The 24494-nt window shown below is 39.0% G+C and overlaps 1 protein-coding gene across 1 annotated transcript in view; it reads right to left on the bottom strand.

Annotated features, from left to right (window-relative positions):
- The window catches only part of LOC145408259 (calcium-activated chloride channel regulator 1-like), a 369924-nt gene extending 346401 nt beyond the window's left edge, over positions 1-23523 (bottom strand). Inside the window, exons 1-2 of the mRNA XM_080279028.1 lie at positions 23349-23523; positions 22296-22543 (exon numbers count right to left, since the gene is read on the bottom strand). Of these exons, the coding sequence (XP_080135154.1) occupies positions 22296-22543; positions 23349-23523 (423 nt within the window). The remainder of the gene's footprint in view (positions 1-22295; positions 22544-23348) is intronic.
- Between the last annotated feature and the right edge of the window lie 971 nt (positions 23524-24494).

Here is a 24494-nt window from a genome sequence, read left to right as displayed (position 1 = left end):
ACACATGTCACTACCTCGACGCTAAGACTCACCGTCCATACTGAATACATGCCAGGGCTGTCCAGTATTAGATTAGAAATGACTTCTCGGCGGCAAGAGGGTTTAATCTTCAACCAATGTTAGAGGGTTAATTTCCAACCAAGAGAAGGCTGAGGTCTGACGTCAGTACTGATTAATACACACACACACACACACACACACACACACACACACACACACACACACACACACACACACACACACACACACACACACACACACACACACACACACACACACACACACACACACACACACACACACACACACACACACACACACACACACACACACACACACACACACACACACACTGTGCTAAAGAATTATGAAGCTACGTGACTTAATTAGGGTACGAAAGGTACAAAACTGCAGCAGTCAGGTGAGGTCTGGGTACTGTTTGACAAAAAACAGTTTAGCAAATTTCAAGAAAAGAAAATTCTTTATGATAATGGTGCAGTCTCTTTGTAGAGAAAAATACGGAATTTAACTCCACTTAGTCTGATGACGTACAAATATGCCGTAGAATTTAACAGACTTGACAGCTGGGGGTAACCGACTGACTTGAAAAAATTATTATTTATTAATCCATTCTTCACTTTTGTATTTAATTGTTTTTTTTACTTTATGTTAAAAAAAAAATCTTTCGGAGTTGTCTTCGTTGGTTGATTTTGCCCCATTGCACGGGCTACAGTTTTGTTACCTACAGGCGATTTTCTCCTCTAAGACAGATTTCGCGAGCTAGAGGGGTTAGATATATTACTGATTAATCAGTTCACTGCCGACGATCATTCCTAAAGCTGCAGAAACTTATTTGGTGGTAATAAGAATAAAATGAAAAACACACCATTTGATTCCTGTATTTTTTCAGTTTCCCTCGCACTCATATTACTTACTTGTTGCTACAGTAATCATCATCATCAACATCATTATAAACAGCCTGCGTCAGTCTACTGCAGCACAAAGGTCTTCTTCCATCTTCTTCCGCTGTGGCCTATTGGTTGTCAGCTTATTCTATCCAATCCCAGCGATTTTCCTTTTTACGAAAAACTCCATAATTTAGCTGTATTCACTCGAGGCTCAATAAAACATGACATAAATGGTGGCTGATGTCGAATATATAGGATGATTTATAAGTCTGTGCGCATTCTTATAACAGTGGTAACCATAAGTATGTTATAAATCACAATGTACTGTCTTCTTAAATGTGGTAAAACATGGTGACTCGTACGCCTGCAGTCATTTATATCTTGGGGTGGGATACATGAACATATATAAGGTCGAGTCCCTTTTGTAACTCTGATCTGTTTTTGCAAGAAGAACTACATGGAAAGTTTTTACTCTTTTCTCAGCGTTGTCCTTCCATCCAAAACAGAAACAGATATGCGTAAGACATTTTCCTCCTCGTAACCAGGAACTGTTTATGAAGAAAGAACACAAGACAGAGAAAGAGTTTAATGCCGCTGACCATCCTGGAAAATCTAATCTGAGATACGGTTGGGAATCCATCGTAAATACCTTTCAGTATTACACCACCAGTTCCCATATAAGGTTTAGCAGCATTAAAGACGATCCGTGTATTAATTTGTTCCATCTACGGTAAACGTGTATTAATTTGTTCTATCTACGGTAATACAGTGGGATTTATGCATTTGCTACCATTCTGAACTTAGTGCTCATAGGAGTGTTAATATTTTTAAAAAATGACCTTGTATTACTTTCAGATATATGGCAATGAAGGGTGATTGGTAAGACTTAGCATTATTGTACCTTCATTCCCTAAGAATGTTTATCGAGGTATAAATAACCCTACCACATTTTCATGCATGCTGTAATACACAGATATTTCATGACTATGGCTTATATCCTCCATCATTCACTTCCACAATTTCTGTTGACAAAAAACAAACCCATTAGGCACACTGCCAAGCTGCAGGCTTAAAAAAAACTGAAATAAAAAGGATATCTGTGTTTCCCAGCATATGACAAATTAGATTTTTTTTTTAATACAGTATATATTACTGAAGAGTCACAGAATCTCAAGCAATGAGTTATGGACACTAAATATGAGCATAACTAATTCAATTTCTCTGGCTGCATCTAGTGTACTTTCATATTATATTCCAACTAACGCCAGGCTAAATGTGATTCATGGGAGTCTATAAGTACCATCAATGTTGACCCTCATAATTATGGCCAGAAGCTATTTCTCTCGCTTTCAGTTCGACGATGTTTTTTTTTTTTTAATACTATTCTTGCCCCCCCCCCTACGACACAGATCTCTCTCTCTCTCTCTCTCTCTCTCTCTCTCTCTCTCTCTTTTCACGGGAAATGGGGTTTTAAAAAAAAAAAAAGACTTCTATTAACTGATATAAATTGTTAAAGAAAACGTCTTTTTCACGAAATACTGAAGTCTCTCCTCAGTCCATTATATATCTGTTCCTACCCTCCTCATGCGTCCCCTTCCTTCCCTCGACCACAGATGATGCCCTCTCATTCTTAAGTTATTGCTGCTTTCCAAAATCTTGTGAAACAGTTAAAACAAACACTGTATATATATGGAGACAACGACCTGAGCACGACGGCAAGACAAATTTTCTATTTATTTTGAAAAGCATTACCATCATATGTCGTTATATACCGCTTATTTATTGACAGGCATTTTGACGAAATCATTATGTATCTTTTTTAACAATATGTGCAAGAGTTTTCCTGGTATAATACTGTAAATTCCCTTCAGCTTGGAGGCGATTTTCGCCCTTTAAAAGAGAATTTTCCAAGACCCAGTGTATGAATGACACAATCCTAAGGGTTTATATCCATTCCATAGCAGTTATTCGTGATTAACACTATTTTAAGCTTGTTACAACTCGGTAATCCAGACGGAGAGATGATAATTTTTGACCACAATTAAGCAAGCAGAGTAAAGCAGGGCGTAATGATTATCCTGTTAAGTCAGGTAACGGAACCACAATATTGGCATCCGATGGCTTTGATGATATTGATGGCGGCGGCGGATTAACCAATAATGAATAATTGGCCAGACGCACTGCTGCATCCCACACACCGAGTCCATCCTTCATCAGCGGGGGGAGCACCGATGGAGATGGCATCAGTGTTGTATTCACGGAGGTCTAACAGGGTTCAGGACACGTCTTCCTTGACGAATACTGTACCTACTTCATCTTAATATTATCTTATTTGTTACTTTTATCGTTTAAATATCAACATAATGTACAGCATTTCCGTGACATAAGAGGATATGATTATGCAAGAGGCAAATGAAACCGGTTAGGAAGGGGTGCTGAGGAATCTGCAAAGCCACATACGGAGCTTCATACATCCCGCCAGGCCTGTACCACATCCTCTGAGATTCAGCCCTTTGACTAGGTAATATCCAGACTGGAATTTGTTCCTGCTAATGTCAGATCATTTCATATAAGTGGTAGCAGGAATATATATATATATATATATATATATATATATATATATATATATATATATATATATATATATATATATATATATATATATATATATATATTCTTCATACCATTTGACAATAATGTTAGGAATTTTTAAAAAGATCTTTCTCTATGGAAGAGAGCAGACGTGGTTATTTTCATTCCATCACTGCGAGGGGAGTTCCCCAGTTACATAAAATCGTCTGCAGGGAGTAAGAACGAAGAATGAATACATAATCGTGGATAAACTTGTTTAAACAGTGATCAGTTTTAATATTCAATGTGTTTATATATTTGCATTTATTTATTTGTATTTATCTTTTTTTTTATTTATTTTTTTTTTTTTACCGCAACCTCCACACAGTGTAACTCGGCTTGGAAGAGGTATTTCAAACTGCAGAAACCATCATTCACCTGTTGACTAAATATGAATGGAGATACTAAGACTAACGTACAAAAGAAGTCACCGTACTGAAGGACAAAACAGAGTTCTTAAGCTGCGTAAAATATAAAAATGTTCAGCCAAAATACTTGCGTTGTTATGGTGAAGGAATTAATGGTGAGTGATTTTAGTTTTTCATTCAGGGAAGTCGTACTTAAGCTGAATAAAATAACTAGACAGTGATGAAAATAAAACATAAAAGCCGTCATTGTACGGAACTGACTGGAAAAGACTGTAACACAGTAAGGAAAAAAGGAGAGTAAAACATCGCTGAGCAACAATACTTAAGGTTTATTGGCAAACTTCCTCCAACAATTTCTGCCCATGTCCTTTGTGAAGATATAATTCTAGAAGATCTCTAATTATTACTGCAAGATGCGCTTATTAATCTTGCAGGCGCCATTACAGCCATTAAGAAAGGTGTTATCTATTGCTCGGTGCATTTAAGACCTGGATTTATTATGAGATTTTACTGTCATTCTAACAGCTCAGGTTTGACTGCATAATAGTTTTGCCCTAAAGTATCTTATTGTTGTTGTTATTATTATTATTATTATTATTATTATTATTATTATTATTATTATTATTATTATTGTTGTTGTTGTTGTTGTTTTTGTTGTTATTATTAAATATATATATTACTACTACTAGGTCTACTTCTGCTACTACTATTACTAATACTTTTACTATTACTACTATTATTACAACTACTATTCTCACGAATTTATTAATCATGCAGATTTATTAAGCTTTTTTTTTTTTTAGGAGAAAGTGTAAAATATAAAAAAGTGCAACTTCATTTTTTAATCACAAATATCTTAAGAATTATATGACCCTTTAATGAAACATATGGCAATACAACCATCTTCAAAAATAAGTGATTGCAAAGTTCAGGAGAAATAAATTAAGAAAATGTACTATTTGTGGGTTTAAATAAAGAACTCTATATGCAGAACCCAGTACAATAAACTTCAGTGGAAACAGACATTCAGAATGAGTAATGTTTGTAAGTATAATGAAGGAATCCTATACGCGGAAACCAGCACAATACCCGGTAACAAAGCTATTCACACCAGGTTAACCTCAGTCTTAATCCTCAGGCAGAGACTCGAGACGCTGCCTAATTGGGAATCGATACAGCCGGAGGGAGAAACGGCCGGTTAATCAAATGTTTTGTGGGGGCGTCAGCGATTTGTGGTGAGAATGGTGGAGGTTAGGGGATGGGAAAGGCGGCCAGGGGGAAGTTATCAGGTGTTCGAGCTGGCTTAGAGCGGAGGAAGGGAAGATGAGATAAATACGGGGCTTGAGGAAAGGGAAATTGAGATAACTGCAAGGTCTGGGGGAAGAAAAGATGAGATTTATACAAGGTCTGAGGGAAGGGCAGATGTTGGAAATGTGACGCCTGAGGGAAAGGATGATGAGAGAAATACTAGAGGAAAGGAAAGATGGGATTTATAGAAAGCTTGAGGGGAGGGAGGGTGACTTAATTATGGTGCTTGAGAGAAATGATGAAAGAAATCCAAGAGGGAAGGAATGATGTGACTTATACAAGGTCTGAGGGATGATTAGGTGATGGAAATATGACGTTTGAGGGAAAGAAGGATGAGAAGCATAAGAGTGGAGGAAAGATAAGATTTTTAGAAGGCTTGGGGGAAGATAATGGAAATACAAAGGTTGAGGGAAAGGATGATGAGAGAAATACAAAGTTAAGTCATAGGGTAGGTGGGAAGGGAGAAGTTAGTGGGTATTTGAAATGGTTATGTAGTAGGAAGGAAAATGAAACGAAGATGAGGCATGAGTGTGGGGCAGCGTAAGTAAGACAGAAAGTGAATAATAGTTTACTTGACTGAATTAATATGGTTATTTATTTTCTCCTAATACTTCTGTTGCCTCAAGATGAGTTTATTCAGTTTCGAAGGGCCCTGAGATGTGGAAGGGTTGATGAAGCCTTTATCTCATCCACTCACTTTTAAAAGTCTACCCTACACAGATTACAGTCGTATGATTAAAAATATAAAGAACAACATGTCATCGTGGACAGAATAAGATATGAAATGCAGGGACTCGTAAAATATGTTGGGTAAGAATTTCTGATATTAAACGAAAGAGAAGAGTGTGCCTAAATGATCGGAGGGAGAATTGATGTATATATAGGCAGTGAAAGGCTGTATTTGAACGCGCGTAATGGTAGAAGGGGACATGAATGGCCAAACAAAGAAGGTGGATGGATAACTTAACTGAATGAGTATAAGCAAGGTACAAAATCCGATTAATCAGTTGAAATGACAAAACAATAGATGACTCATGTACGAAGTTTCACATTACAAGGGTTGCACCATTTTTTTTAACCTGCCAGTAGACGAAATTGCTCTATTCCCCAGGTATGATAAAGTGCAATTTTGTGCGGATCGCTTGGCCTGTGAGGTGGAGCCAAGAATTTCGAAGGCTTCATTTATGAGTGAATGGTTGTGTGACCGATTATTACTGGGCACTTCGATGATTTTCCTCCCTCTATGGTCTCCTATTCCTGTTCGGAATCGTTTCTACTCATGAATGTGGAAAGAGAAGTAAAATATCGGTAAAAATAATGATTTTTTCTTACACACACACACACACACACACACACACACACACATATATATATAGATATATATATATATATATATATATATATATATATATATATATATAAACCTTTATGCACAAGGGATGATATATAGATGTAAAGCAAGAAAGCTCGTACGGTAATATTATCAGTATTATTGCATCTTATTTTTTTTAACAATTTAGAGATTTTATTTAACATAGGAGAGATCTCTTGTCGCAAAAGAACTTGAAGAGAGTGTGGAAAGAATTAATTTCCACTGACGTCTATAAACCTCGTAGGTCAGATGACGTGTTCATTGTTTCATTTTTGTTATCTACGCAATATTGTTCATTTGGGAAAGATTTTTGAACTGGAGGTGATAGATCAAATCCTTCCCAACACATTTTTTGCACGAACAATCTATCACTCCTGTTGCCACGTGACAACCGTATGCCACGGAGGAAACGCACCTCGCATGAAGTATTTTTGAAGCCCGTTCCTAACCCCTCAGCTAAGGGAGGTCTTTTCAGAGCAAAAGAGGATCATCAGATGGTAGGAAAAATAATGTTTAAGAAAAGGTGCCCAGTAAAAATATACATTTATTGAAGCTGTCACATGTACTAGACGATTTTATTCCTCAGATCTTATCCGTTCAGCCAGAAGACATTCTTACCTCCGTCAAGGGGATGATGTGTTTGTTTTTGTCTGTGTTAGTAACATCATGAAACCTTTTCCATGGAACTGTACGAGAATTGGATTAATTATTAAGGTAGTCCATCAGATGGGGAAACGATTATATTTTGGCAAAGACAGTTCAAAAAGTGAAATCAAGGTCACAAGAATGATAAAAGTGGAAACGGTACTGCCTTGGGGGAGTATGTGTGCTCTCAGCTCTTGTTCTTTATCTATTACGGCCACATTCAGTGTGGGAGAGCACACTCTTAGTGTTATAATCAAAATCAGCAGTTAGAAAATTCTATATTGAGCTTAATACAATCGTCTAGTTGTGGCAAAACTAAGATAAAATTGATGTACTGGTTGTAAGTTCTTCTGGAAGGAATGGGTATATTTGCTGAATAAAAGAGTCTGGCGCCAATTGGATTTAAATATAAAGCTCCTGATATTCGGCCAAGACCATAATTACTCGAGTGTCATAATGTATTTGCTGCGGTGGGTTTCACTGACAAAATCGCCTGATGTTAGCTGGAACAGAATATAAAGTTCATGAAACTCAGCTGGAACGTTACTCAATACAGCTGTAGCCTATCGTTTGTTGCAAGTTATTACGAGGTAAATACAATCGTTTGAGGTTACTGGAATAAAATACAGAGGATAGAATTTAACTGACAAAAGGTAAAGAATATACGAATAAAACTCCACTCCAGACCCCTCACCCTTTCATCTCTTTCTTCCTCCCCCCCTTTCTATTTCTATCGCCCTTCGTCCATTATTCCCCGTTCTCACGACTATGCACCCTCTCTCACCTCCGAGAATGGGGTGGCAGGTGTTTGGCTAGGGGAGGGATAAGCAAGTATTAAGTCAAGAAAACGTAAAACTGAGGGGGATTAGGTACGGCAGATTGGTTTGCGTTCTTAGTCTCCTGTGACTCACATTTAACTGAGTAAAATTGTTTGACGTTGTCTGGAACATAATGCTTACGTTGTTTTAATCGTGAGAGTTAACATGAATTATAAGGTCAAGAATATACAAACCAAAATATGAACTATTAGGCAGATAGCAATGAAGAATGAGAAATATATGGTGAAGACAGTACCGGTATCAGATAAAAAATTATTAAATCTAAAATTAAGGTTAGTTGCCACGGTAGGCTTCGGCATGATGCAGAAGCACAAGAACAAGCAGATCAGCAGCACATTAAGTACAGTAAAGGAATCAGTTATCTTCCTGTGGCTTGTTGTGTACTTCGCGGAAAGGTCGAACCATGCTGCACACAAACTGGTCCTGTTCTCCAGTTTTATCTAGTCTTCAGACAAAACTGGGATGAAAATGACGCCTAAATTGCAAAGTGTGCTGATAAATTAGTATTAGCATGGACAACCAGCCCTTGCCGGGATGATTCAAATGAGTCACCAAGACGTGATGCTATTCATGTGACAGTCCAGCACTAACTTAGACCATATACATTTGCTGTTGTTGGCAATGTTTATCATCTCTATACAGACAACTTTCATTAGATTAAGGTTGGTTTCATTAAAAAAAATATATACATCAAAATCTGAAAAATATGGCCGGAGATTCCACGTCCTGGTTTATTCATAGTAAGTTTTTGGCAATATGAGCCAGAAATAAGGGCGTGAGACCGTGGCACGAGCGTTGGTAGGCAGACCAAGAACAAGATGGAACTATGAAAAAACAAATTTTCCTTAGAGATATATAACTAGCAAATGTTACAGACGTTGCTCTGGTAGAAGGACAGCACACCAATGATTTCTGACACACGCCAAATCTTGTGGTCAAAATTATATCTTGGATTAACAGATGTTGGATTTAAAATTTGGTTGCATCTATAAATGTTGGATTTAATATTTGGCTGCATCTATAACCCATAAATTATTATGACCTCGACAACAGCATTCAGAAACCTTGGGGTATCACTGAACTGCCAGATTTGCACATCACGGAGCGCAAACGCCTGTGGTCACTTCTTACCCTAGGGTTCAACTTGGCTCATTTGTTAACATTGGCGGTAAACGGAGTATTTACACCTGCGTTTGGAGAAGCTGTTTAATGAGGAGACAAAATAACTTCGGCCCGATTTAGAACCTCTTCAGGAACCATTTCAGAAAGTCAAAGCACTGTGATAGCAAAACATATTTTGTGGTAAAGCTCGCAGTACTTCGGGGATACTTATGTATGGGCGGGGAAATCCATATTGGAACCCAAAACTAGGTTCACACTCACCAAAAAGCAACCTAATGCTGTATGCACCTTGCATTTTGAAAAATATGATTCAGGAACCTGAAAACAGCTCTCCTCTACTTCATCTATATCAACAATAGTTATTACACGATACACCAGTGTAATGGCTTCAAAGTGCTTCACTTCACAATCAGGCATACCAACCATATACCAAAATAAGCAGTAACGTTCGTATCTTTTGCACATTCATCGTACCCAGCTGTTGGGTAGTTTCTGGTGGGGGTGTTGCTTAATATTATTTTGCTCAGCTTACTCAGGAGGAGGCAGTTCCCAATCAAAGTTTCTAGTCTTTGCAAGTTTTGCTCTCAACCTACATGATAGTCTGATTAACGTTATCAGGTTAATCGAAATTTAGTAATGATACACACTGTAGAACATAATGACAAAGCCTCGTAAAGACTAGGTAAAAAAAAAAATATATATATTTAAAAACATTTTTATGCAAATGGAATACAAGCCACACCAAGCCATATTATTAATTCTGAATTTCATTGCACCCGGTCGAAAAGTACTGCGTATTATACTGTAAAATAGTGTGTGTGTGTGTGTGTGTGTGTGTGTGTGTGTGTGTGTGTGTGTGTGTGTGTGTGTGTGTGTGTGTGTGTGTGTGTTGAGTAAGGATAAAACAACTGTCATTCATAAAATGCCATTGGTAATTTTCTCCTTCACTCCAATAATTTTCTAATCGATTTAATTATTGCTTGTTTTCCAGACTCCAGGTAAATGATCGTGTATACCATATCCCATTTTTTTTTTTTTTTCATTTTGTCAGTCTGTCAAGTAAACTTGTCTTGCTCTCACCAAACAATTTTAACCGATTTAGGAGAGACTTCTCGAGCTACAAATAATAAATTTAGCCTTCATTTACAATGTAAGTAAAAGAAGTCTCCTGGAATTTTGAAAAAGAAATTGGTTGAAGTGGGTAAGATTAAAACAGAAGAGATGGTATAATATTCCTCATTTGTTTTTTACCTTGTCCTAGGATTGTTCTTTGTTTTTCAGCCCGTCCATCACGAAAAATATAGAGAAATCCGCCTTTCATTCAGAGTAGCATTGACATTTTTCGGTTCATTTGGTATTCCCTCCCTTAATTTTGTTAATCAACAAAATCACAGTCAGCCAGGCTTTAATAATTCCTTGAAAATTTGCGTTTGTCATTCATCTAGTATTCAGATGGGTCTGCTGATTGCAACTGAGTTTCCACTCTGTTGAACTGGTTCTGCTTATTATTTCCTGTCTGCTGGCGTTATGATTGCACACTGCTGTCTGTCTGCCATTCTGTCAATCAGATTACAAGAAAAAGTTTTGGTAGGATCATGACAAAAATCTGATAGGTGATGCGACTGATGCAAGAATAGAGGAGCTACTTTCCGGTAAAAGAACAAATTTGAAGCACAGGATGAAATACCAAATATTTTAGTTCTTTCACCTTAACTTGACCCAGATTTTCATCCTTTTGCAGCTTGGTTCAGGTTGGCTGAAAAAAAATAATAATAATAATGCTATGACTCTAATTTATTCTAATACTGCTTCTCCTAGTGTTAATCTACTGTTACAACTCAGAATTCAAGAGGGAGATATGGTGATTTTAGTTCAAATTAATGTAAAGGGAGTGTAGTTTAGTGCTGCGTAAAACAGTTTTACCACAAAAAATTGTTCACCAACAGCCTTCTGCTAGAATTATACCAACCAACATTTCTCCATGATCGTCTGAAAGCATCCAGTCTTTCAAGTTCTTTTTAGTTGTGCACTTCATATTGCTATGTATCATATATACTTTTTTTTCACATAACATCAGCAACTTTTTGTTTCTATTCATTTCTGTTTATCTGTGTGACAGTACTCACCCCACGGAGCACTCGTGAATTCTGTTATGGAATAGATTATAGCACCAAGATGTCCCGCCTTTCGACGCACTTTTCTAAAAGTTGACCACTTCATCCTTTGATTAATATCAAGAATCTCAGAACGTTTAATTATATCTGACCCTATTACTTTTATCACAATCCTCGTGACAGACCATCAGTCCGACATGCAGATAAATGCAATTGTGAGAAAACGCAAAATCCTTGTTTGAAGCTTTGGTGACGAAGGTAATTATATGGGCTTAACTATATCTTGCTCTGTTGGCATTTAAATGCCATACACAGGCTAGGAGACTTCCTAAAAAAATACAGTTTAATTCAACTGTCGTGCAGATGAATGGACTTTATACTAACCTAGGAAAGACACGAAGCTTCCTCCAAATTATCAAATAAATGTGATAAGACAGCACAATTTATCACTCATGTTCTATTACAGGGTTAGCTTGTTCATTCACAAATGACTACATTAATAAGAGAGATTTCCGAAAGCGTGAAAAATCGTCTGGAACTCTCGCCTAAGACAAATAAAACAGCCTGGAAGTAGCACAGAATTGCCCCAAAAGCCATCCATTCGGTTGACGTGGTAAATCTTCTGGAGGTGGTGAAAATAAAATGTGTAAATCCGAGTATTCATCATCATCATCATCTTCATCTACATCATCATCGTCTCCTTTACCCACATTCGCATGGGGTGAGTGGTAGGGGAAGAACTGTTTGAACCTTGTCAATAGGTGCTGAGCATTGTGGAGAAGAGTTAGGCTGAATGATGTGCCAATGTTTTACTAATGATGTGGAAAAGCCATGAAATTATAAAGTCAATTATTAAATCTCAGGCTATAGTTTCTCTCTCTCTCTCTCTCTCTCTCTCTCTCTCTCTCTCTCTCTCTCTCTCATACAATCTAGTAAGGTAAGAATACAATATCCGAGCATATCTTACTGAAACCGGTTTTCGGAATCCTCTAAATACATGTGAATTCATTCACATGAGTTATATCGTGTAAAAGAGGTTAAAAGATCTTTGTCTCAATATCGCAGTTAAAAGTTAAGGTTACCGTCAGTCTTTAAAAGCAATGTGTCCAGGCATCTCGAAATTAACAGCCGGTATCATGAAACTTTCTCTTTTCTTCAGTTATCTTAAGTTGGGGTAAATTTTGCTGGCTTTTGTGATAGGGCTGATTTTTCTCTTGAAATTGAGCTAATTTTGAGGGGAAAAAAAAAAATCTTTTAGAATATTCGTTTGATTTTTCAAACAGATGTGAAAATATTTAGAGATCATTCGACTTACAGACTGGAATAGATTTACTTAGAAATCCATTAGTTCATATAAACAGAGCCAATCAGTTCATTCAGAGACATTACGGAATATATTTAATCACAACAATATGCCTGGAGAATAAGATATTTATAAAGAAATAACATTCAGTGTGTTTAGAGACAATAGTCAAATTACCTCTGATGTATTCTATCATCGTATGTGTATCAGAAAAAAATGCAATAAATAAATAAATAAACCCCAGTCAAAGTCTAAACCCAAGTGGATGAATAAAGTAGTATCGAACTCCAAGTAATCTGATAATTGCTTCCTTGGTTTTTGTACAACGAGAAGAAATGTGGCACTTGTATGACACTTTCCTGACCTAAATATGATAGAGTACTGTTTTGCTTTACTTTTGTTACTTCCAGGCAATTTTTGTTACTTCATAGGCAATTTTTACTAAGCATGGCGATGATTTCTAGCCGTGAAAGAGTACAAAAAACTATGATGAACCCGTCCTTTTCGGCTAATCTACCCTGATATCACCTGGACAGCGCTAGTAAAATATAAAATGCGTCACCAGACTGAATGAATCTACATAATAGATAATAGAATCTACATAATAGATAGATAGATAAATAAATAGATAGAGAGACAGATAGAGGCAGGAAGTCAAATGATGAGAAGGTGTTGTGTCTGCGAGAATCGAGCAGTGCTAAACATGCTTACACCCTCTTAACACTGAGGAAAGCTGACGACGGCGGCCAGTAAGGAGATGATGCAGTTAGCTGTCAGCAGTCCTCTCGTGAACAAAGATCCACGAGGAACACACGTGACACACCCCTGCTACACCAGATTTTAGGAAAGAGAGGGTAGAAGGAGACAAGCGACCCTAGAGAGAGGTCGAGACGGAGATTAGCCTTAGAACAGAAAGAGAGAGAGATAGCGAGACAGGGAGGTAGCTACCCGGGACTTATACTCTTCCCATGGGAGAGACCTGTTTAATATTTCCAAGACAAATAAAAATAGTCCCATACTATTCTTTACCTCTCCCGTCACTACATGACATCTGGTGGGGAAACTACTACAAGATATAAAAGCCGCTCGACCACAAGTCTAAAATATACTTCTCTACAAGTAACTACAAAGTCTTTATGACATATGGAGCTTATTGAGCGAGGTAATATATGATTCGGGCTTTAATTTTCTTACTCATCAGCTCGATTTTCCTCGTGAAGTAAACTTGATGTCGGACCACTAAGAATAAGAAATTCAGGGTTGTATGTTCAGCCAGAGGACGTCTTTTACATATTCTAGCTCCTTCAAGACGATTTCATGCAGCAAAGGAAAGACTCTTCGCACCGATTGATGATATCTGACGATAATGATGATGCATCAGCAGCAGCAACATTAGTAGTAGTAGTAGTAGTAGCAGTAGTAGTAATAGTCGCAACCCTAGGTTCACCTGAACATGAGCCCGGTGGACTATAACCTGAAGCTAACCTCATCTTGCAGTTTCCCTAACTTTCTTCCGAGTCATATAGGGGGAACTGAGGGACGTTTACATAAACTGGCAGTGAAGCCGGCAAGTTACATCGGTACCACCACGTGAAGGCGTCCCTCTCCAGCATCAGATGGGAGGAAATCAGCAAGAGAAATATTAGCATGGAGTGGGACTGTCAAACGTATTTACAATCAATTCGCTCTTGTAACTTAGGTACGCTTTTGCAGGTAGAACAAGAGAAATTAGAAATCTGCTCTCTCCTTCCTTGTCCTTCATGCAGTGCAAAATAACTAATGATGCTATTTCTCTCGTAACTTGGCTTTGTTTTGCAATGATAACAAAAGGCTTGGAAGGATTTTTTTTTTACTCCATGTTAAAAAAAAAAAAAAAAAGCAGTTATGACAGAAGAAAAAAAATTGGTAAAGGTCTGTGAATCCGTCTCTGGTGTAATTGTCACTGTGGCCTGATTAACTTTGTCCAGTGCCACTCAAACACCAAATGTGGCTGGCTAAACTTCCAACTTCAGTTCAGTTGTTTTACTCGTTTCGTTTTTCTTTTTCTTCTCTTTTTTTTTTTTTACCGATTCTCCCGCAATGTTTCCACTCCTTTCCTTGTGCTACTTTCAGATGGTTTTATTTAACATGGGAGAGAATTTTCGAGCTTGAGAACTTGAATATAAAACTCATGAATCCGTTCAAAAAGGGACCTGTTCTAGATTAATAATAATAATAATAAATATCATCATCACCATATTATATTATTATTATTATTATTATTATTATTATTTTATTATTAATTTGATAGTCTATAAATAATAAATAAACTAAGGATATATCACCAAATAAAGGGTGCAATTAATTCAACACGGATTAATTTATATCTCATTTCTGCCCTCGCCAAACAATTACAAGTATATTCAACTTTGGAATGCCCCTTGTACTGAAAAAGGTTAATGAAGGCAATTTAAAACTCTTTCCTGTACTGCATAAAGTTGTCAGCAAACGATAAGAATTACTTTAAAGGACGTCATCATACTGAAGGGGTTAGGCGTAGTAAAATGGCCTGACAGTGGCAAGAATGAAACTATAATGTAGGTAAATCTCATGAATTCGATGACTGATTTTTCCTTCTATTCTTGACAGACAATTATATTCACCTCTGAAGAGATTTTTTTACCTACATGAGTTACACGTGGCCTTCATATAGCACTTCACTGCAAGAATTTTACCCAAGGCAAAAGTAAAATTGTCTTGATTTAGCCGGAATATATATCAGCAAACCACGTCGACCAGCTGAAGGGATCGGTAGTAATAGTTGTTACTATTTCACAAGGATAAATTTTCCACAAACCTGAAGAAAATATTTTGGGGGGCAGCCCAGCAGGAATCAGGCGAAAAGGACGTCATCGTACTGAAGGGGGTAACGACTGCTTTCAGGGATGAACTGCCTCAGTCCGATGACATAATGTACTTTTCATTCTATTTTGTTTTTGCAAGCAATAGAGGATTGTATTTAGCTTTGGGTAACCCCTAGTGAAGAGTTATTGAAAGCTGTACCTAAGCTTTCTATTCTGAAAAGTCTCCCCTAAGGTGAATAAAACTTTTTGGACGCCACAGGAGTAACACAAATTAGACCACCGTAAAACTGTCAAATGACAATTATGATAAAGAAAATCTTCACACAGTCACTGCCTAATCCTGAAGCTCCACAAGAAGCCGAACCATAAAGGGACCTTGAGGTCAAGGTTACTGATCTTGTGCATGTCACCTTAGGTCATCACAGTCTATAAGTCCACCAATTCTGGTGCCTCTAGCATTAATCCATCATGGAAAATTAGGTAAAATCCGGAATATCCGAAGTCCCAATTTTTTTTTTTTTTTATCCCGGACGATCTCAGAGAATAATCAACCGATTAGAACTATGCTCCTTTCCGCACTGCGTCCGCCTTAAGGTTATATTGTACTAAAATTTCAGCTTTCTAGCTTAAATGGTTCTTGAGACAGCGTGGCTGGCTCACTTTTCTGTGTTCTGGCTAATATCCGGAGATCCCGTTTACGGATTGCCACCATTTTTGGCTAAAAGAAGCGGCCAGTTGTACCAATTTTGAAGGCTCTAAACCAAATAGTCTTTGGAATAGCTCAATTTTACAACAAGTAAGAATAATAATAATACTGACAAGAATAATAAATTTTCCCATACGGATCTTGAAAGTTTTAAATATACGTCGTAAACCGAAATGGTAAGATCCTGGACTGCTGTATACTGCACTGATCGTATTTCCCTCTTTACAGACCACCTACTCTAACCTGACGAACATCCTTAACCGTGTCCAGTTCAGATGATGGGAAGGTGTATGTAAATAGTATGTTCGTTTTGAATAATAATCAAGGAGACTTATTTCTACCCCAAAACTAAGGCTTACTGAATTTTAAGCAGCTAGTTGGAGTAACAGAGGATGAGAAGATTATGGCTCTTGAATGTACAGCTACGAACATGCACTGAAAATAAATTAAATTCCCTGAAATATATAACGACACACCGGTGACTCTCCAATCCCATTGACGCGATTTTCTTGGCTCAGGAAACTCTTCAGAACGATTATATAAGAGTTTTGCCACAGTTCATCCTAAGTGTGGATCGACAGTATAGTATTTGACTGTACAATATGGAACATGAATCAGCTTAGCATTACAGTATTTCCATTCTCACTGCCCTCTGTTGGTTAACACACCTGTGTTACGAGAGATTTGGTATATTTTTTTGCCGAAAAAAATAAACGATTCTATCAGGTACAATTTGTGTGAAGCAGACACGGTGGAACAGAAGGCACACTTTTACTCACTCGTTTCCCACCAGCAACGAAAGTCGTATCCATTCTCATGCTTTTCTCCTGCACTCCGAAAACCAGTCTGGCGAACAAGCAGCAGATCAGTATAATCAGTGTCAGTAGCTTATGATTCACGTAACTGTTGGCCTGTAATCTGGGCTGCATAGGTAGGTTCGTAGCACTTCTTTTTTAGTGACTAATTTTGCATATTGCACCGAATCATTCTCTTTTTTTTATATATATATATCAAAATACTTTTCATGATAACTTACAAGGGGATACTGAGTTTCCACAATACAGAATAAATCGCCAAGGGAGATATGTTAGAGTCTTCAATGCTACCTAGGATACGACCCAGATTATCAAAATCCACACAGGAAAAAAAAAAAAAAAAGCCAAAGAGGCGGCGAAAGTTTAGTCGTTGACTCCACTCACGAGGCAGGATCAGGATTCACAAAAAAAAAAATTATCAGCACCCTGTCTTTGGTACGATGCTTTTGTTTTTGTTTTTTCAGAAAGGAAGAAGGATAAGGGAAACGTAGAATTTTCCCACGTCACTCACTCTTACTGCATAATAAGTACGGGTTACGAGAGGGAAATTATCGTTTTCAGAATTCTTTCTTTCTCCATTCTTCTTTTTTTCCTGTATTTTTCTTTCAGGAAGGTCAAGGAAAGTGCAGAATCGTCCCACATCATCATCATCATCATCTTCATCATCCAACGTCTTTTTCATCAATAATAATCACCATCATTATCATCATCAACCCGCCAACTTTTCTCATCCTCAGGCAAGGTGAGATAGAGTATAGAAAATGATATGACATATAGGAGAGCAAATTAACAGCATGCCCAATGAATCAGGTACATCTCTCTTTCTTCCTACATAACCAGATCTAGCTTGCGAGGGGAAAAGGATCGTAAGCCTGTTCGTGCATCAGCATCCTGGTGTGTGGCGGCGCACGCGTAATCCATACCTGCCAATCTACAGGCGTTCGCCCCGCTCGATAGTAATGATGATGACCGTCGTAAATCTTGGAGTTATGTCACCCTGCCAAGCTAGAACATAACTCTTTTTACCCATTCAGTCTTAGGACGCGCGCGCGCGCGCGTGCGCGTGTGTGTGTGTGTGTGTGTGTGTGTGTGTGTGTGTGTGTGTGTGTGTGTGTGTGTGTGTGTGTGTTTCTTTCTGATACTGGAGAGGGAGGCCTTCAGTTGGTGGCATGTTATAAAACTCTGTTGTTAGTAGTGTGTACGCTCGTTAACATTACAGGCAAAACATTACTGTACAGTACAATATAACTCGAAACAGAGACGTGACGGTTTCGTTAAATAACATCTTAGCCACAAAATCACTACATGCAGAGGCATCAAAGTCTTTCAGTAACTGGTCTTTGTGTGGTGTATTTTACAGTGGGAAGGTGAATTTGTGTACTGCTGTGTAAGAGGGTGGTATGGTGTGTTGACTATTGTGGTGTGGTGTGAGTTTCCTATAGCCGCTAAAGTTTATGGATGTGCTCCACCTTGTTTACAAAACTCGTTAACAAGACGATGGGGCCGCTCCAAAATACGCTGCCAACCTAAAGCCCAGCGATTGTGGAAGCGACTTTTAATCGGGGTTTTACTTCAAGCAAGGTTTTATCGTCTGCTATGGAGGTAGTTCGAAGTTTTGTCATCAACATCATCATCATCCGGACCTCCTTTCCCACCCAAGGGCAGGGTGAATAAGTAATAATGAATTGGTTCTCACGTAGGACATTATTTTGAGTGACACTAGAGAATTCATAGTACCTATTCCTTGACAATATTTTTTTTGTATATTATACTTCAACATTCTCCTGTATGCAGTTTATACTGTTTTACTGTCGCCGTACTGCCAAATAGGATACTGACATGCAGTGTTCAAATTTTGTAGCTGCGGAAAAGGACTTAACGAAATCTTCAAAAGCCACTTACAGTACGACCCGTTGTTTCGCAGAGTTATCAATAATCACTTTCTCAAGCTAAGTTCTCGGGCCGGTCAGACTGGTGGACTCAGTACGCTTATCCTTTGTCCTTGTTCAACTAGCAGTATACCTGTAAACTTTAATGTAACGTCGACTTTTCAGGGAAGGTTGATTGTCTGTCTAAATGAACCTCATGCAATCTACAGCCATAAACCTATTTTCTTTTCCACCTTGCCAATGGACAACAAGACTCTTATTTGATGTAATACCCTAGCTATGGTTTCCCTCCAAACAGTAGTAAGGGAAAAAGAGGTGCATTAACTATGACTAATGAGTCCGCTTAAAATCTTTCTCCATCGCTCAGTGCTTAAACTTGCGAAACCGCAGCTCTCCGTAATCTTCATTGCCTAAAAACTCACACGTGTGTCAAACCTGACTGACTACCATTACAGTTAAAGGATGTTGGAAATGTTACTGTCACGCAACCCCTCACTGTCGCCAACATGCAATCACTGTCCCACGCATTACCATCATTACATTTTCTGGTTTCCTTCAAAGCCATGCATATACGATTCATCCATGATCCACTCCTTTATTAACCCATCAGTACCGTAGGGACTCAAGGCTTACTATTGGCTTAAAAAGTGAATGACCCATCTGTCTTCCTGAGCGGCATCATGTGCACACTAAATCCTAGCCTTTCCTCGGATATAAGGTCATATTCTAGGTGACATGGGCAGCTTCGTGACACCTCTTCTTAAGCTATTTATTTTCCATATTATAACCTAATACTCTCTTGTATGCTGCCTAAACCGGTTTAATATTAAAACACCTTCCATGAATGACATACAAGAGGATATTAGTATATAATGTACAAAACAAATCGCCAAGGAAGAGCTGTTACTAAATCTCGAAAAACACCTAGACTACGACCCATAACCTCTGAGAGGTCACATCCGGTTTAAGCGTCATAACCCACTAAACCACTAGACATTAAATTTAGTTATATAGTCACTACTCAGCATAGTTAACGGCTTCCTTAATTAGAGGAAATCATTTTGATTGTCACATAGTTTAGAGTTACTCGAGGACAGAAGTACATAAAGTGAGTGGATGATGGTGGGCCCCGCATAAGTCAGGTATATACTGAATACAATTTTCAATTTCGTTGAGGCCACTGAAGATTTTGGGCAGGGCTTGTATCATATTCTCATACCAGTGCCTTGAAATATCAAACACTGTTTTCTCTCACGTACAACTGTAGCCAAAAATGCCATTCCACTTTCTAATTCAAGCATTATAAGACTGGTATATATCATTCCGAAAAATCTGAAAGGTTCAGTAACTCACATGTCTTCCGAAAGTCGCTATTCAGGCTCTCGGTGTTTACAGTATAGCTATGAACTGAACCGACACACACACACACACACACACACACACACACACACACACACACACACACACACATACATACACAGACAGATATAGACAGACTTATTGTTTGCCTGACTGAGTGCTTGACTGACTGATTGACTGATTGGTTTGTATATATAGATAGACATATCGCAAGTACACAAACCATGAAAATGTTAAGATGACAAATGAATCATGCTGCAGAGGAGACTATGCATCATTTCATCGGTTTCTTTCTTTTTCTTCTTTCTTCCTTCCAAACAATACGGTTTGATGTCATTCGTTTATTTTTTTCACAAATTCACTTTTAACGTGGTTTAACTGTTAACCTGGGTACATACGCCGAGACACCCTCTTTTTTGAGGGGTGGAGGGGGGATTAGGGTCATCAAAGGGTTTTATGAGGATACCAGTCAATTCCTACAAACACACATTTGGTGATAATTATACGGCTACATGAATCCGCAGAATTGACTACTTTTCCTTTTTCAAGGAGGGGTGAACGCAGAGACTTTTTGTGACTCTTCTGCATTCCCCTGCTAATGTGGCAACCTATAATTATCAAATACAATTGATCTACCAATAAAAGAGGTTTGTGAGGGCGATACAGTGCACTCGTAAACATGGATTTAGTGTGGTGTATCGACAGAACGAACGGGTTAACTGACAACAGCATTAAATGAGCGGAGGTTGAGTGAAACGTTGGCAGTATACAGCGTGGGTGGGCAAACGGAAATTGTCAATATGCAGTAAACCATTTATTCATCTGAAACTTCTATAAAAGTTAAATCAAAGGATTAATCTTAAATCATATAAAAATGCAGATGACCAGAGAATGTGTGTGTGTGTGTGTGTGTGTGTGTGTGTGTGTGTGTGTGTGTGTGTGTGTGTGTGTGTGTGTGTGTGTGTGTGTGTGTGTGTGTGTGTGTGTGTGTGTGTGTGTGTGTGTGTGTGTGTGTGTGTGTGTGTGTGTGTGTGTGTGTGTGTGTGTGTGTGTGTGTGTGTGTGTGTGAGAGAGAGAGAGAGAGAGAGAGAGAGAGAGAGAGAGAGAGAGATTCTTCCATTCAACATGAGAAAGTACTGCACTGTTAATCATATTTCTAAACAACGCAGCAAAATCTAATCACAATAAAGATGTGCAGTTTCCATTCATTTCGCCGTCATTGTACAATAATCCATGTGCCTTCCATGCTCGCGACTAGATCAGGAAGAAACATTCTCTGTGAAAAACTACGCTCAAAAACTCTTACCATGATGGGCTGCATGAAATATGGGGTTGGCGAGGCTCGTGTCCCCGCGTCACATCCATCACTATCAAAGGCCATGATTTCATTCGATTTGGCGCAGCTGCAGCGGGACACGTGCACAAAACTGCCGCACATGTCCAAGGCCCGCACCGCAAAAATCAACCTATCAGTAAGTTTCTCGTGGCATCCCCAGCCTGTTGTTGCTGCCCAGTTGTGAAAAGATTTTGTTTTGTTTCCTGTTCCGAAGTTCCTGGAAAACTGAAATGGTCTAGAGAAGAAAATTTGGTATTGGGGGAGGTACTGATGAAACTTAAATACTGTTTCATAATCACAAGTTATTCTTTAAAAGTGATTTCTCATGAAGGAATATAACGAAATATTTGCACAGTTCTATGAACGTAATACATTCATACATATAAGGACTAATAAAAGTAAATATTCAGGTCAGAAGGCAATCTTATATATGTAGTTTGGTTGTAGTTCAAACCCACTTTCCATCCTTTTGTTGCCCTCTACCCTACAATAATTTTTTCTCTTTCCTTCCCCTTCATTAAGTATTTCACTCACTTTCCCCTAACTATTTCACTCACTCTCCCTCTATCTCTCTATGTGTCCCTACCCTTTCATCTTCCTTTGTTACTATACACCCCTTCTCCCTCCTCCCGTCCTCCCTCGCCTATAACCCTCGCCCAGTCGAATCACAAAATAAAAATGTCCTCCCCCTTTTTCAAAACGCAATAAGAGACACAAGGGGGACCGGAAAGCTGGACCCGGCGTCTGGCTTCCGCGGAGGAAATTGCAATGATGTTGAAGATCTTGTTGTGAAGGCCCAGCACCTGAGGCCGTGATGAAGTGCTGGCTACTGGCTCACTCAGGCTGTGTGCTGATGTTGTTGCTCCTGAATTTGGTCTCGACAGCACCTCAGGCTGGGTTGCTGTGTATCTCACATCGAACTCCATTGCACTAAACTCTGATCCACTGACGTTGAACTTGTTGTGAAGATTTTGCACTTGAGGTTCTGGATGAAGTAATGACTGCTCACTCACTCAGAACTGTAGCTGTTTCTACTCACTTTGGCCACAACTCTACCTCAGTCTGAACTCCACAGCCCTAAACTCTGGCATCCAGTGTTGTAAATCTTATTGTGAACGCCGTGCACCTGAGGCTGGGATGATGCGCTGGTACTTGCTCACTCTGACTTGCTGTTGCTTCTCCTCGCTTTGTTCTCCACTGCATATCTCTTTGGGCCTCCACTCCGTTAGATTTTGGACTCACAGAATTTAAAGATTACATTGTGAACGTCATGCACCTGAGGCCCGGGAAGAATTACTGGCTAATGGATCCCTCAAAAGTGCTGTTGCTTCTTCTCATCTTGGTCTCCATTTCTTCACTTTGCTCCATTTCCTCACATTGGTCCCCAGTGCTCTAAAGTTTGACCTACTGTGATGAAGATGGTCTTGTGATGGTCATGCATCTGAGGTTTGGATGCAGTGTTTGCCATGCCCTCGTGCTCCTCACTTTGGATTCCATCGCATCTCACTGCTGGTCTTCATTATACCTTACTTTGGGTCTCCACAGCATCCAAGTTTGGTCCCCATTAAATCTCACTTTGGCCTTCACTGTACCTCACTCTGACATCCACCGCCCCACATTACTACTAACTCTAAGCTTTGAAATCCACTGTCCCACACTTTGAACTCCACCAGCACACATTCTGAATTCCACTAACACACACTTTGAACTCCGGTACCTCTCACTTTCAATATGCCACTGCCACACACTTTAACTTCCCTATGGCTTCAGTTTTGGACTCCATTATCTACCACTGAGCTCCACAACCACACACTTTGAACTCCGCAACACCACACTCTGAACTCCACTGCCCTCCAATTTTGACCTCCCACTGCAGAGTTCTCCGGCCTCCACGACTCCATTTTGATCGATTTTGTTTCCTGACCTGGCTCGCACCGGCTCACGTCCATTGTTCCACTTCTCCATCCTCTCTTACTCTGCAGTACTGTGGTGTCGCTTTCCACATGTCTTCTGCACTACTCTCTCTCTTTCTACTGTTATTCGTCGTCGTTGTTGCCATCGTCGTAGTTATCGTCATTCTCCTCATCCTTATCTCCGCTATCATCACAATCACAACCACCACCACCGCCTTCAACCTCATTACCATCACCCCCGTTATTCTCACCATCCTTGTCTTCCTCCTCGTCTTCTCTCAACCAATGAGAACTGTTAAGCTAAGAGGCTATAGGAAATTGTTTCTAATCCCTTCTCGGGGGTATTTCTCCCAGTACTTGAATTATTTACCAGCAGCGTGGATAAATTATGCAAAGACCTTATCAAAATGAGGGGATTAAGTTCACCTTCTGTATAATTCGAACTCCTGTGCATGGTATTGGCAGGGCTGTAGCTATTGACGGTGAGTGTACCACAGTGCACCCTGCAGTTCCACGGTTTCATTTCGCCTTGATTGTCTGGCATCCACTTCTTTGCACGCTCTACCCAGTCCCGGCTCCAACAGTACATGTGTTCACTACCACTGTTTCATTACCTCGCCAGTTTTGTTCTTTACTTGAAGGTAAATAATCCGATGTCATATTCATTATTGGATTCTTGCGACCTCCAGACGTTTGTAATCAGTTTTCGAACTTGCGGGTGGGGGAAGTAAATATTGCTTTCACCAGCCTCTTAGCTACAGGTCTTCCCTACGATGAACAAAATCGCCTGAAGGCAACACGAATATGCAAACCGATTAAGTCACCTGATTTAGAGGGTTATTTTCGTTGCTCCACAAACACACTTGTCGTATAACCAGGGTGTAACCAAAATTTCACTGATCCCTGCTCTTCACCGCCATACTTTCAACTTACATTTTTAGAACTGGTCTTTACAAAATATCTGCCTAATGTTATATAGCCTGACGTTGCATCCTGTGCTACGGGGCCCCAGGATATTTTCCA

Source organism: Coenobita brevimanus, chromosome 76 (assembly GCF_032717465.1).
Source record: "Coenobita brevimanus isolate Jiangsu-jjx chromosome 76, ASM3271746v2, whole genome shotgun sequence".
Classification (NCBI taxonomy): domain Eukaryota; kingdom Metazoa; phylum Arthropoda; class Malacostraca; order Decapoda; family Coenobitidae; genus Coenobita; species Coenobita brevimanus.
The sequence above is the reverse complement of the archived record's forward strand: the minus strand, read 5'-3'. Positions and strand labels throughout refer to the sequence as shown.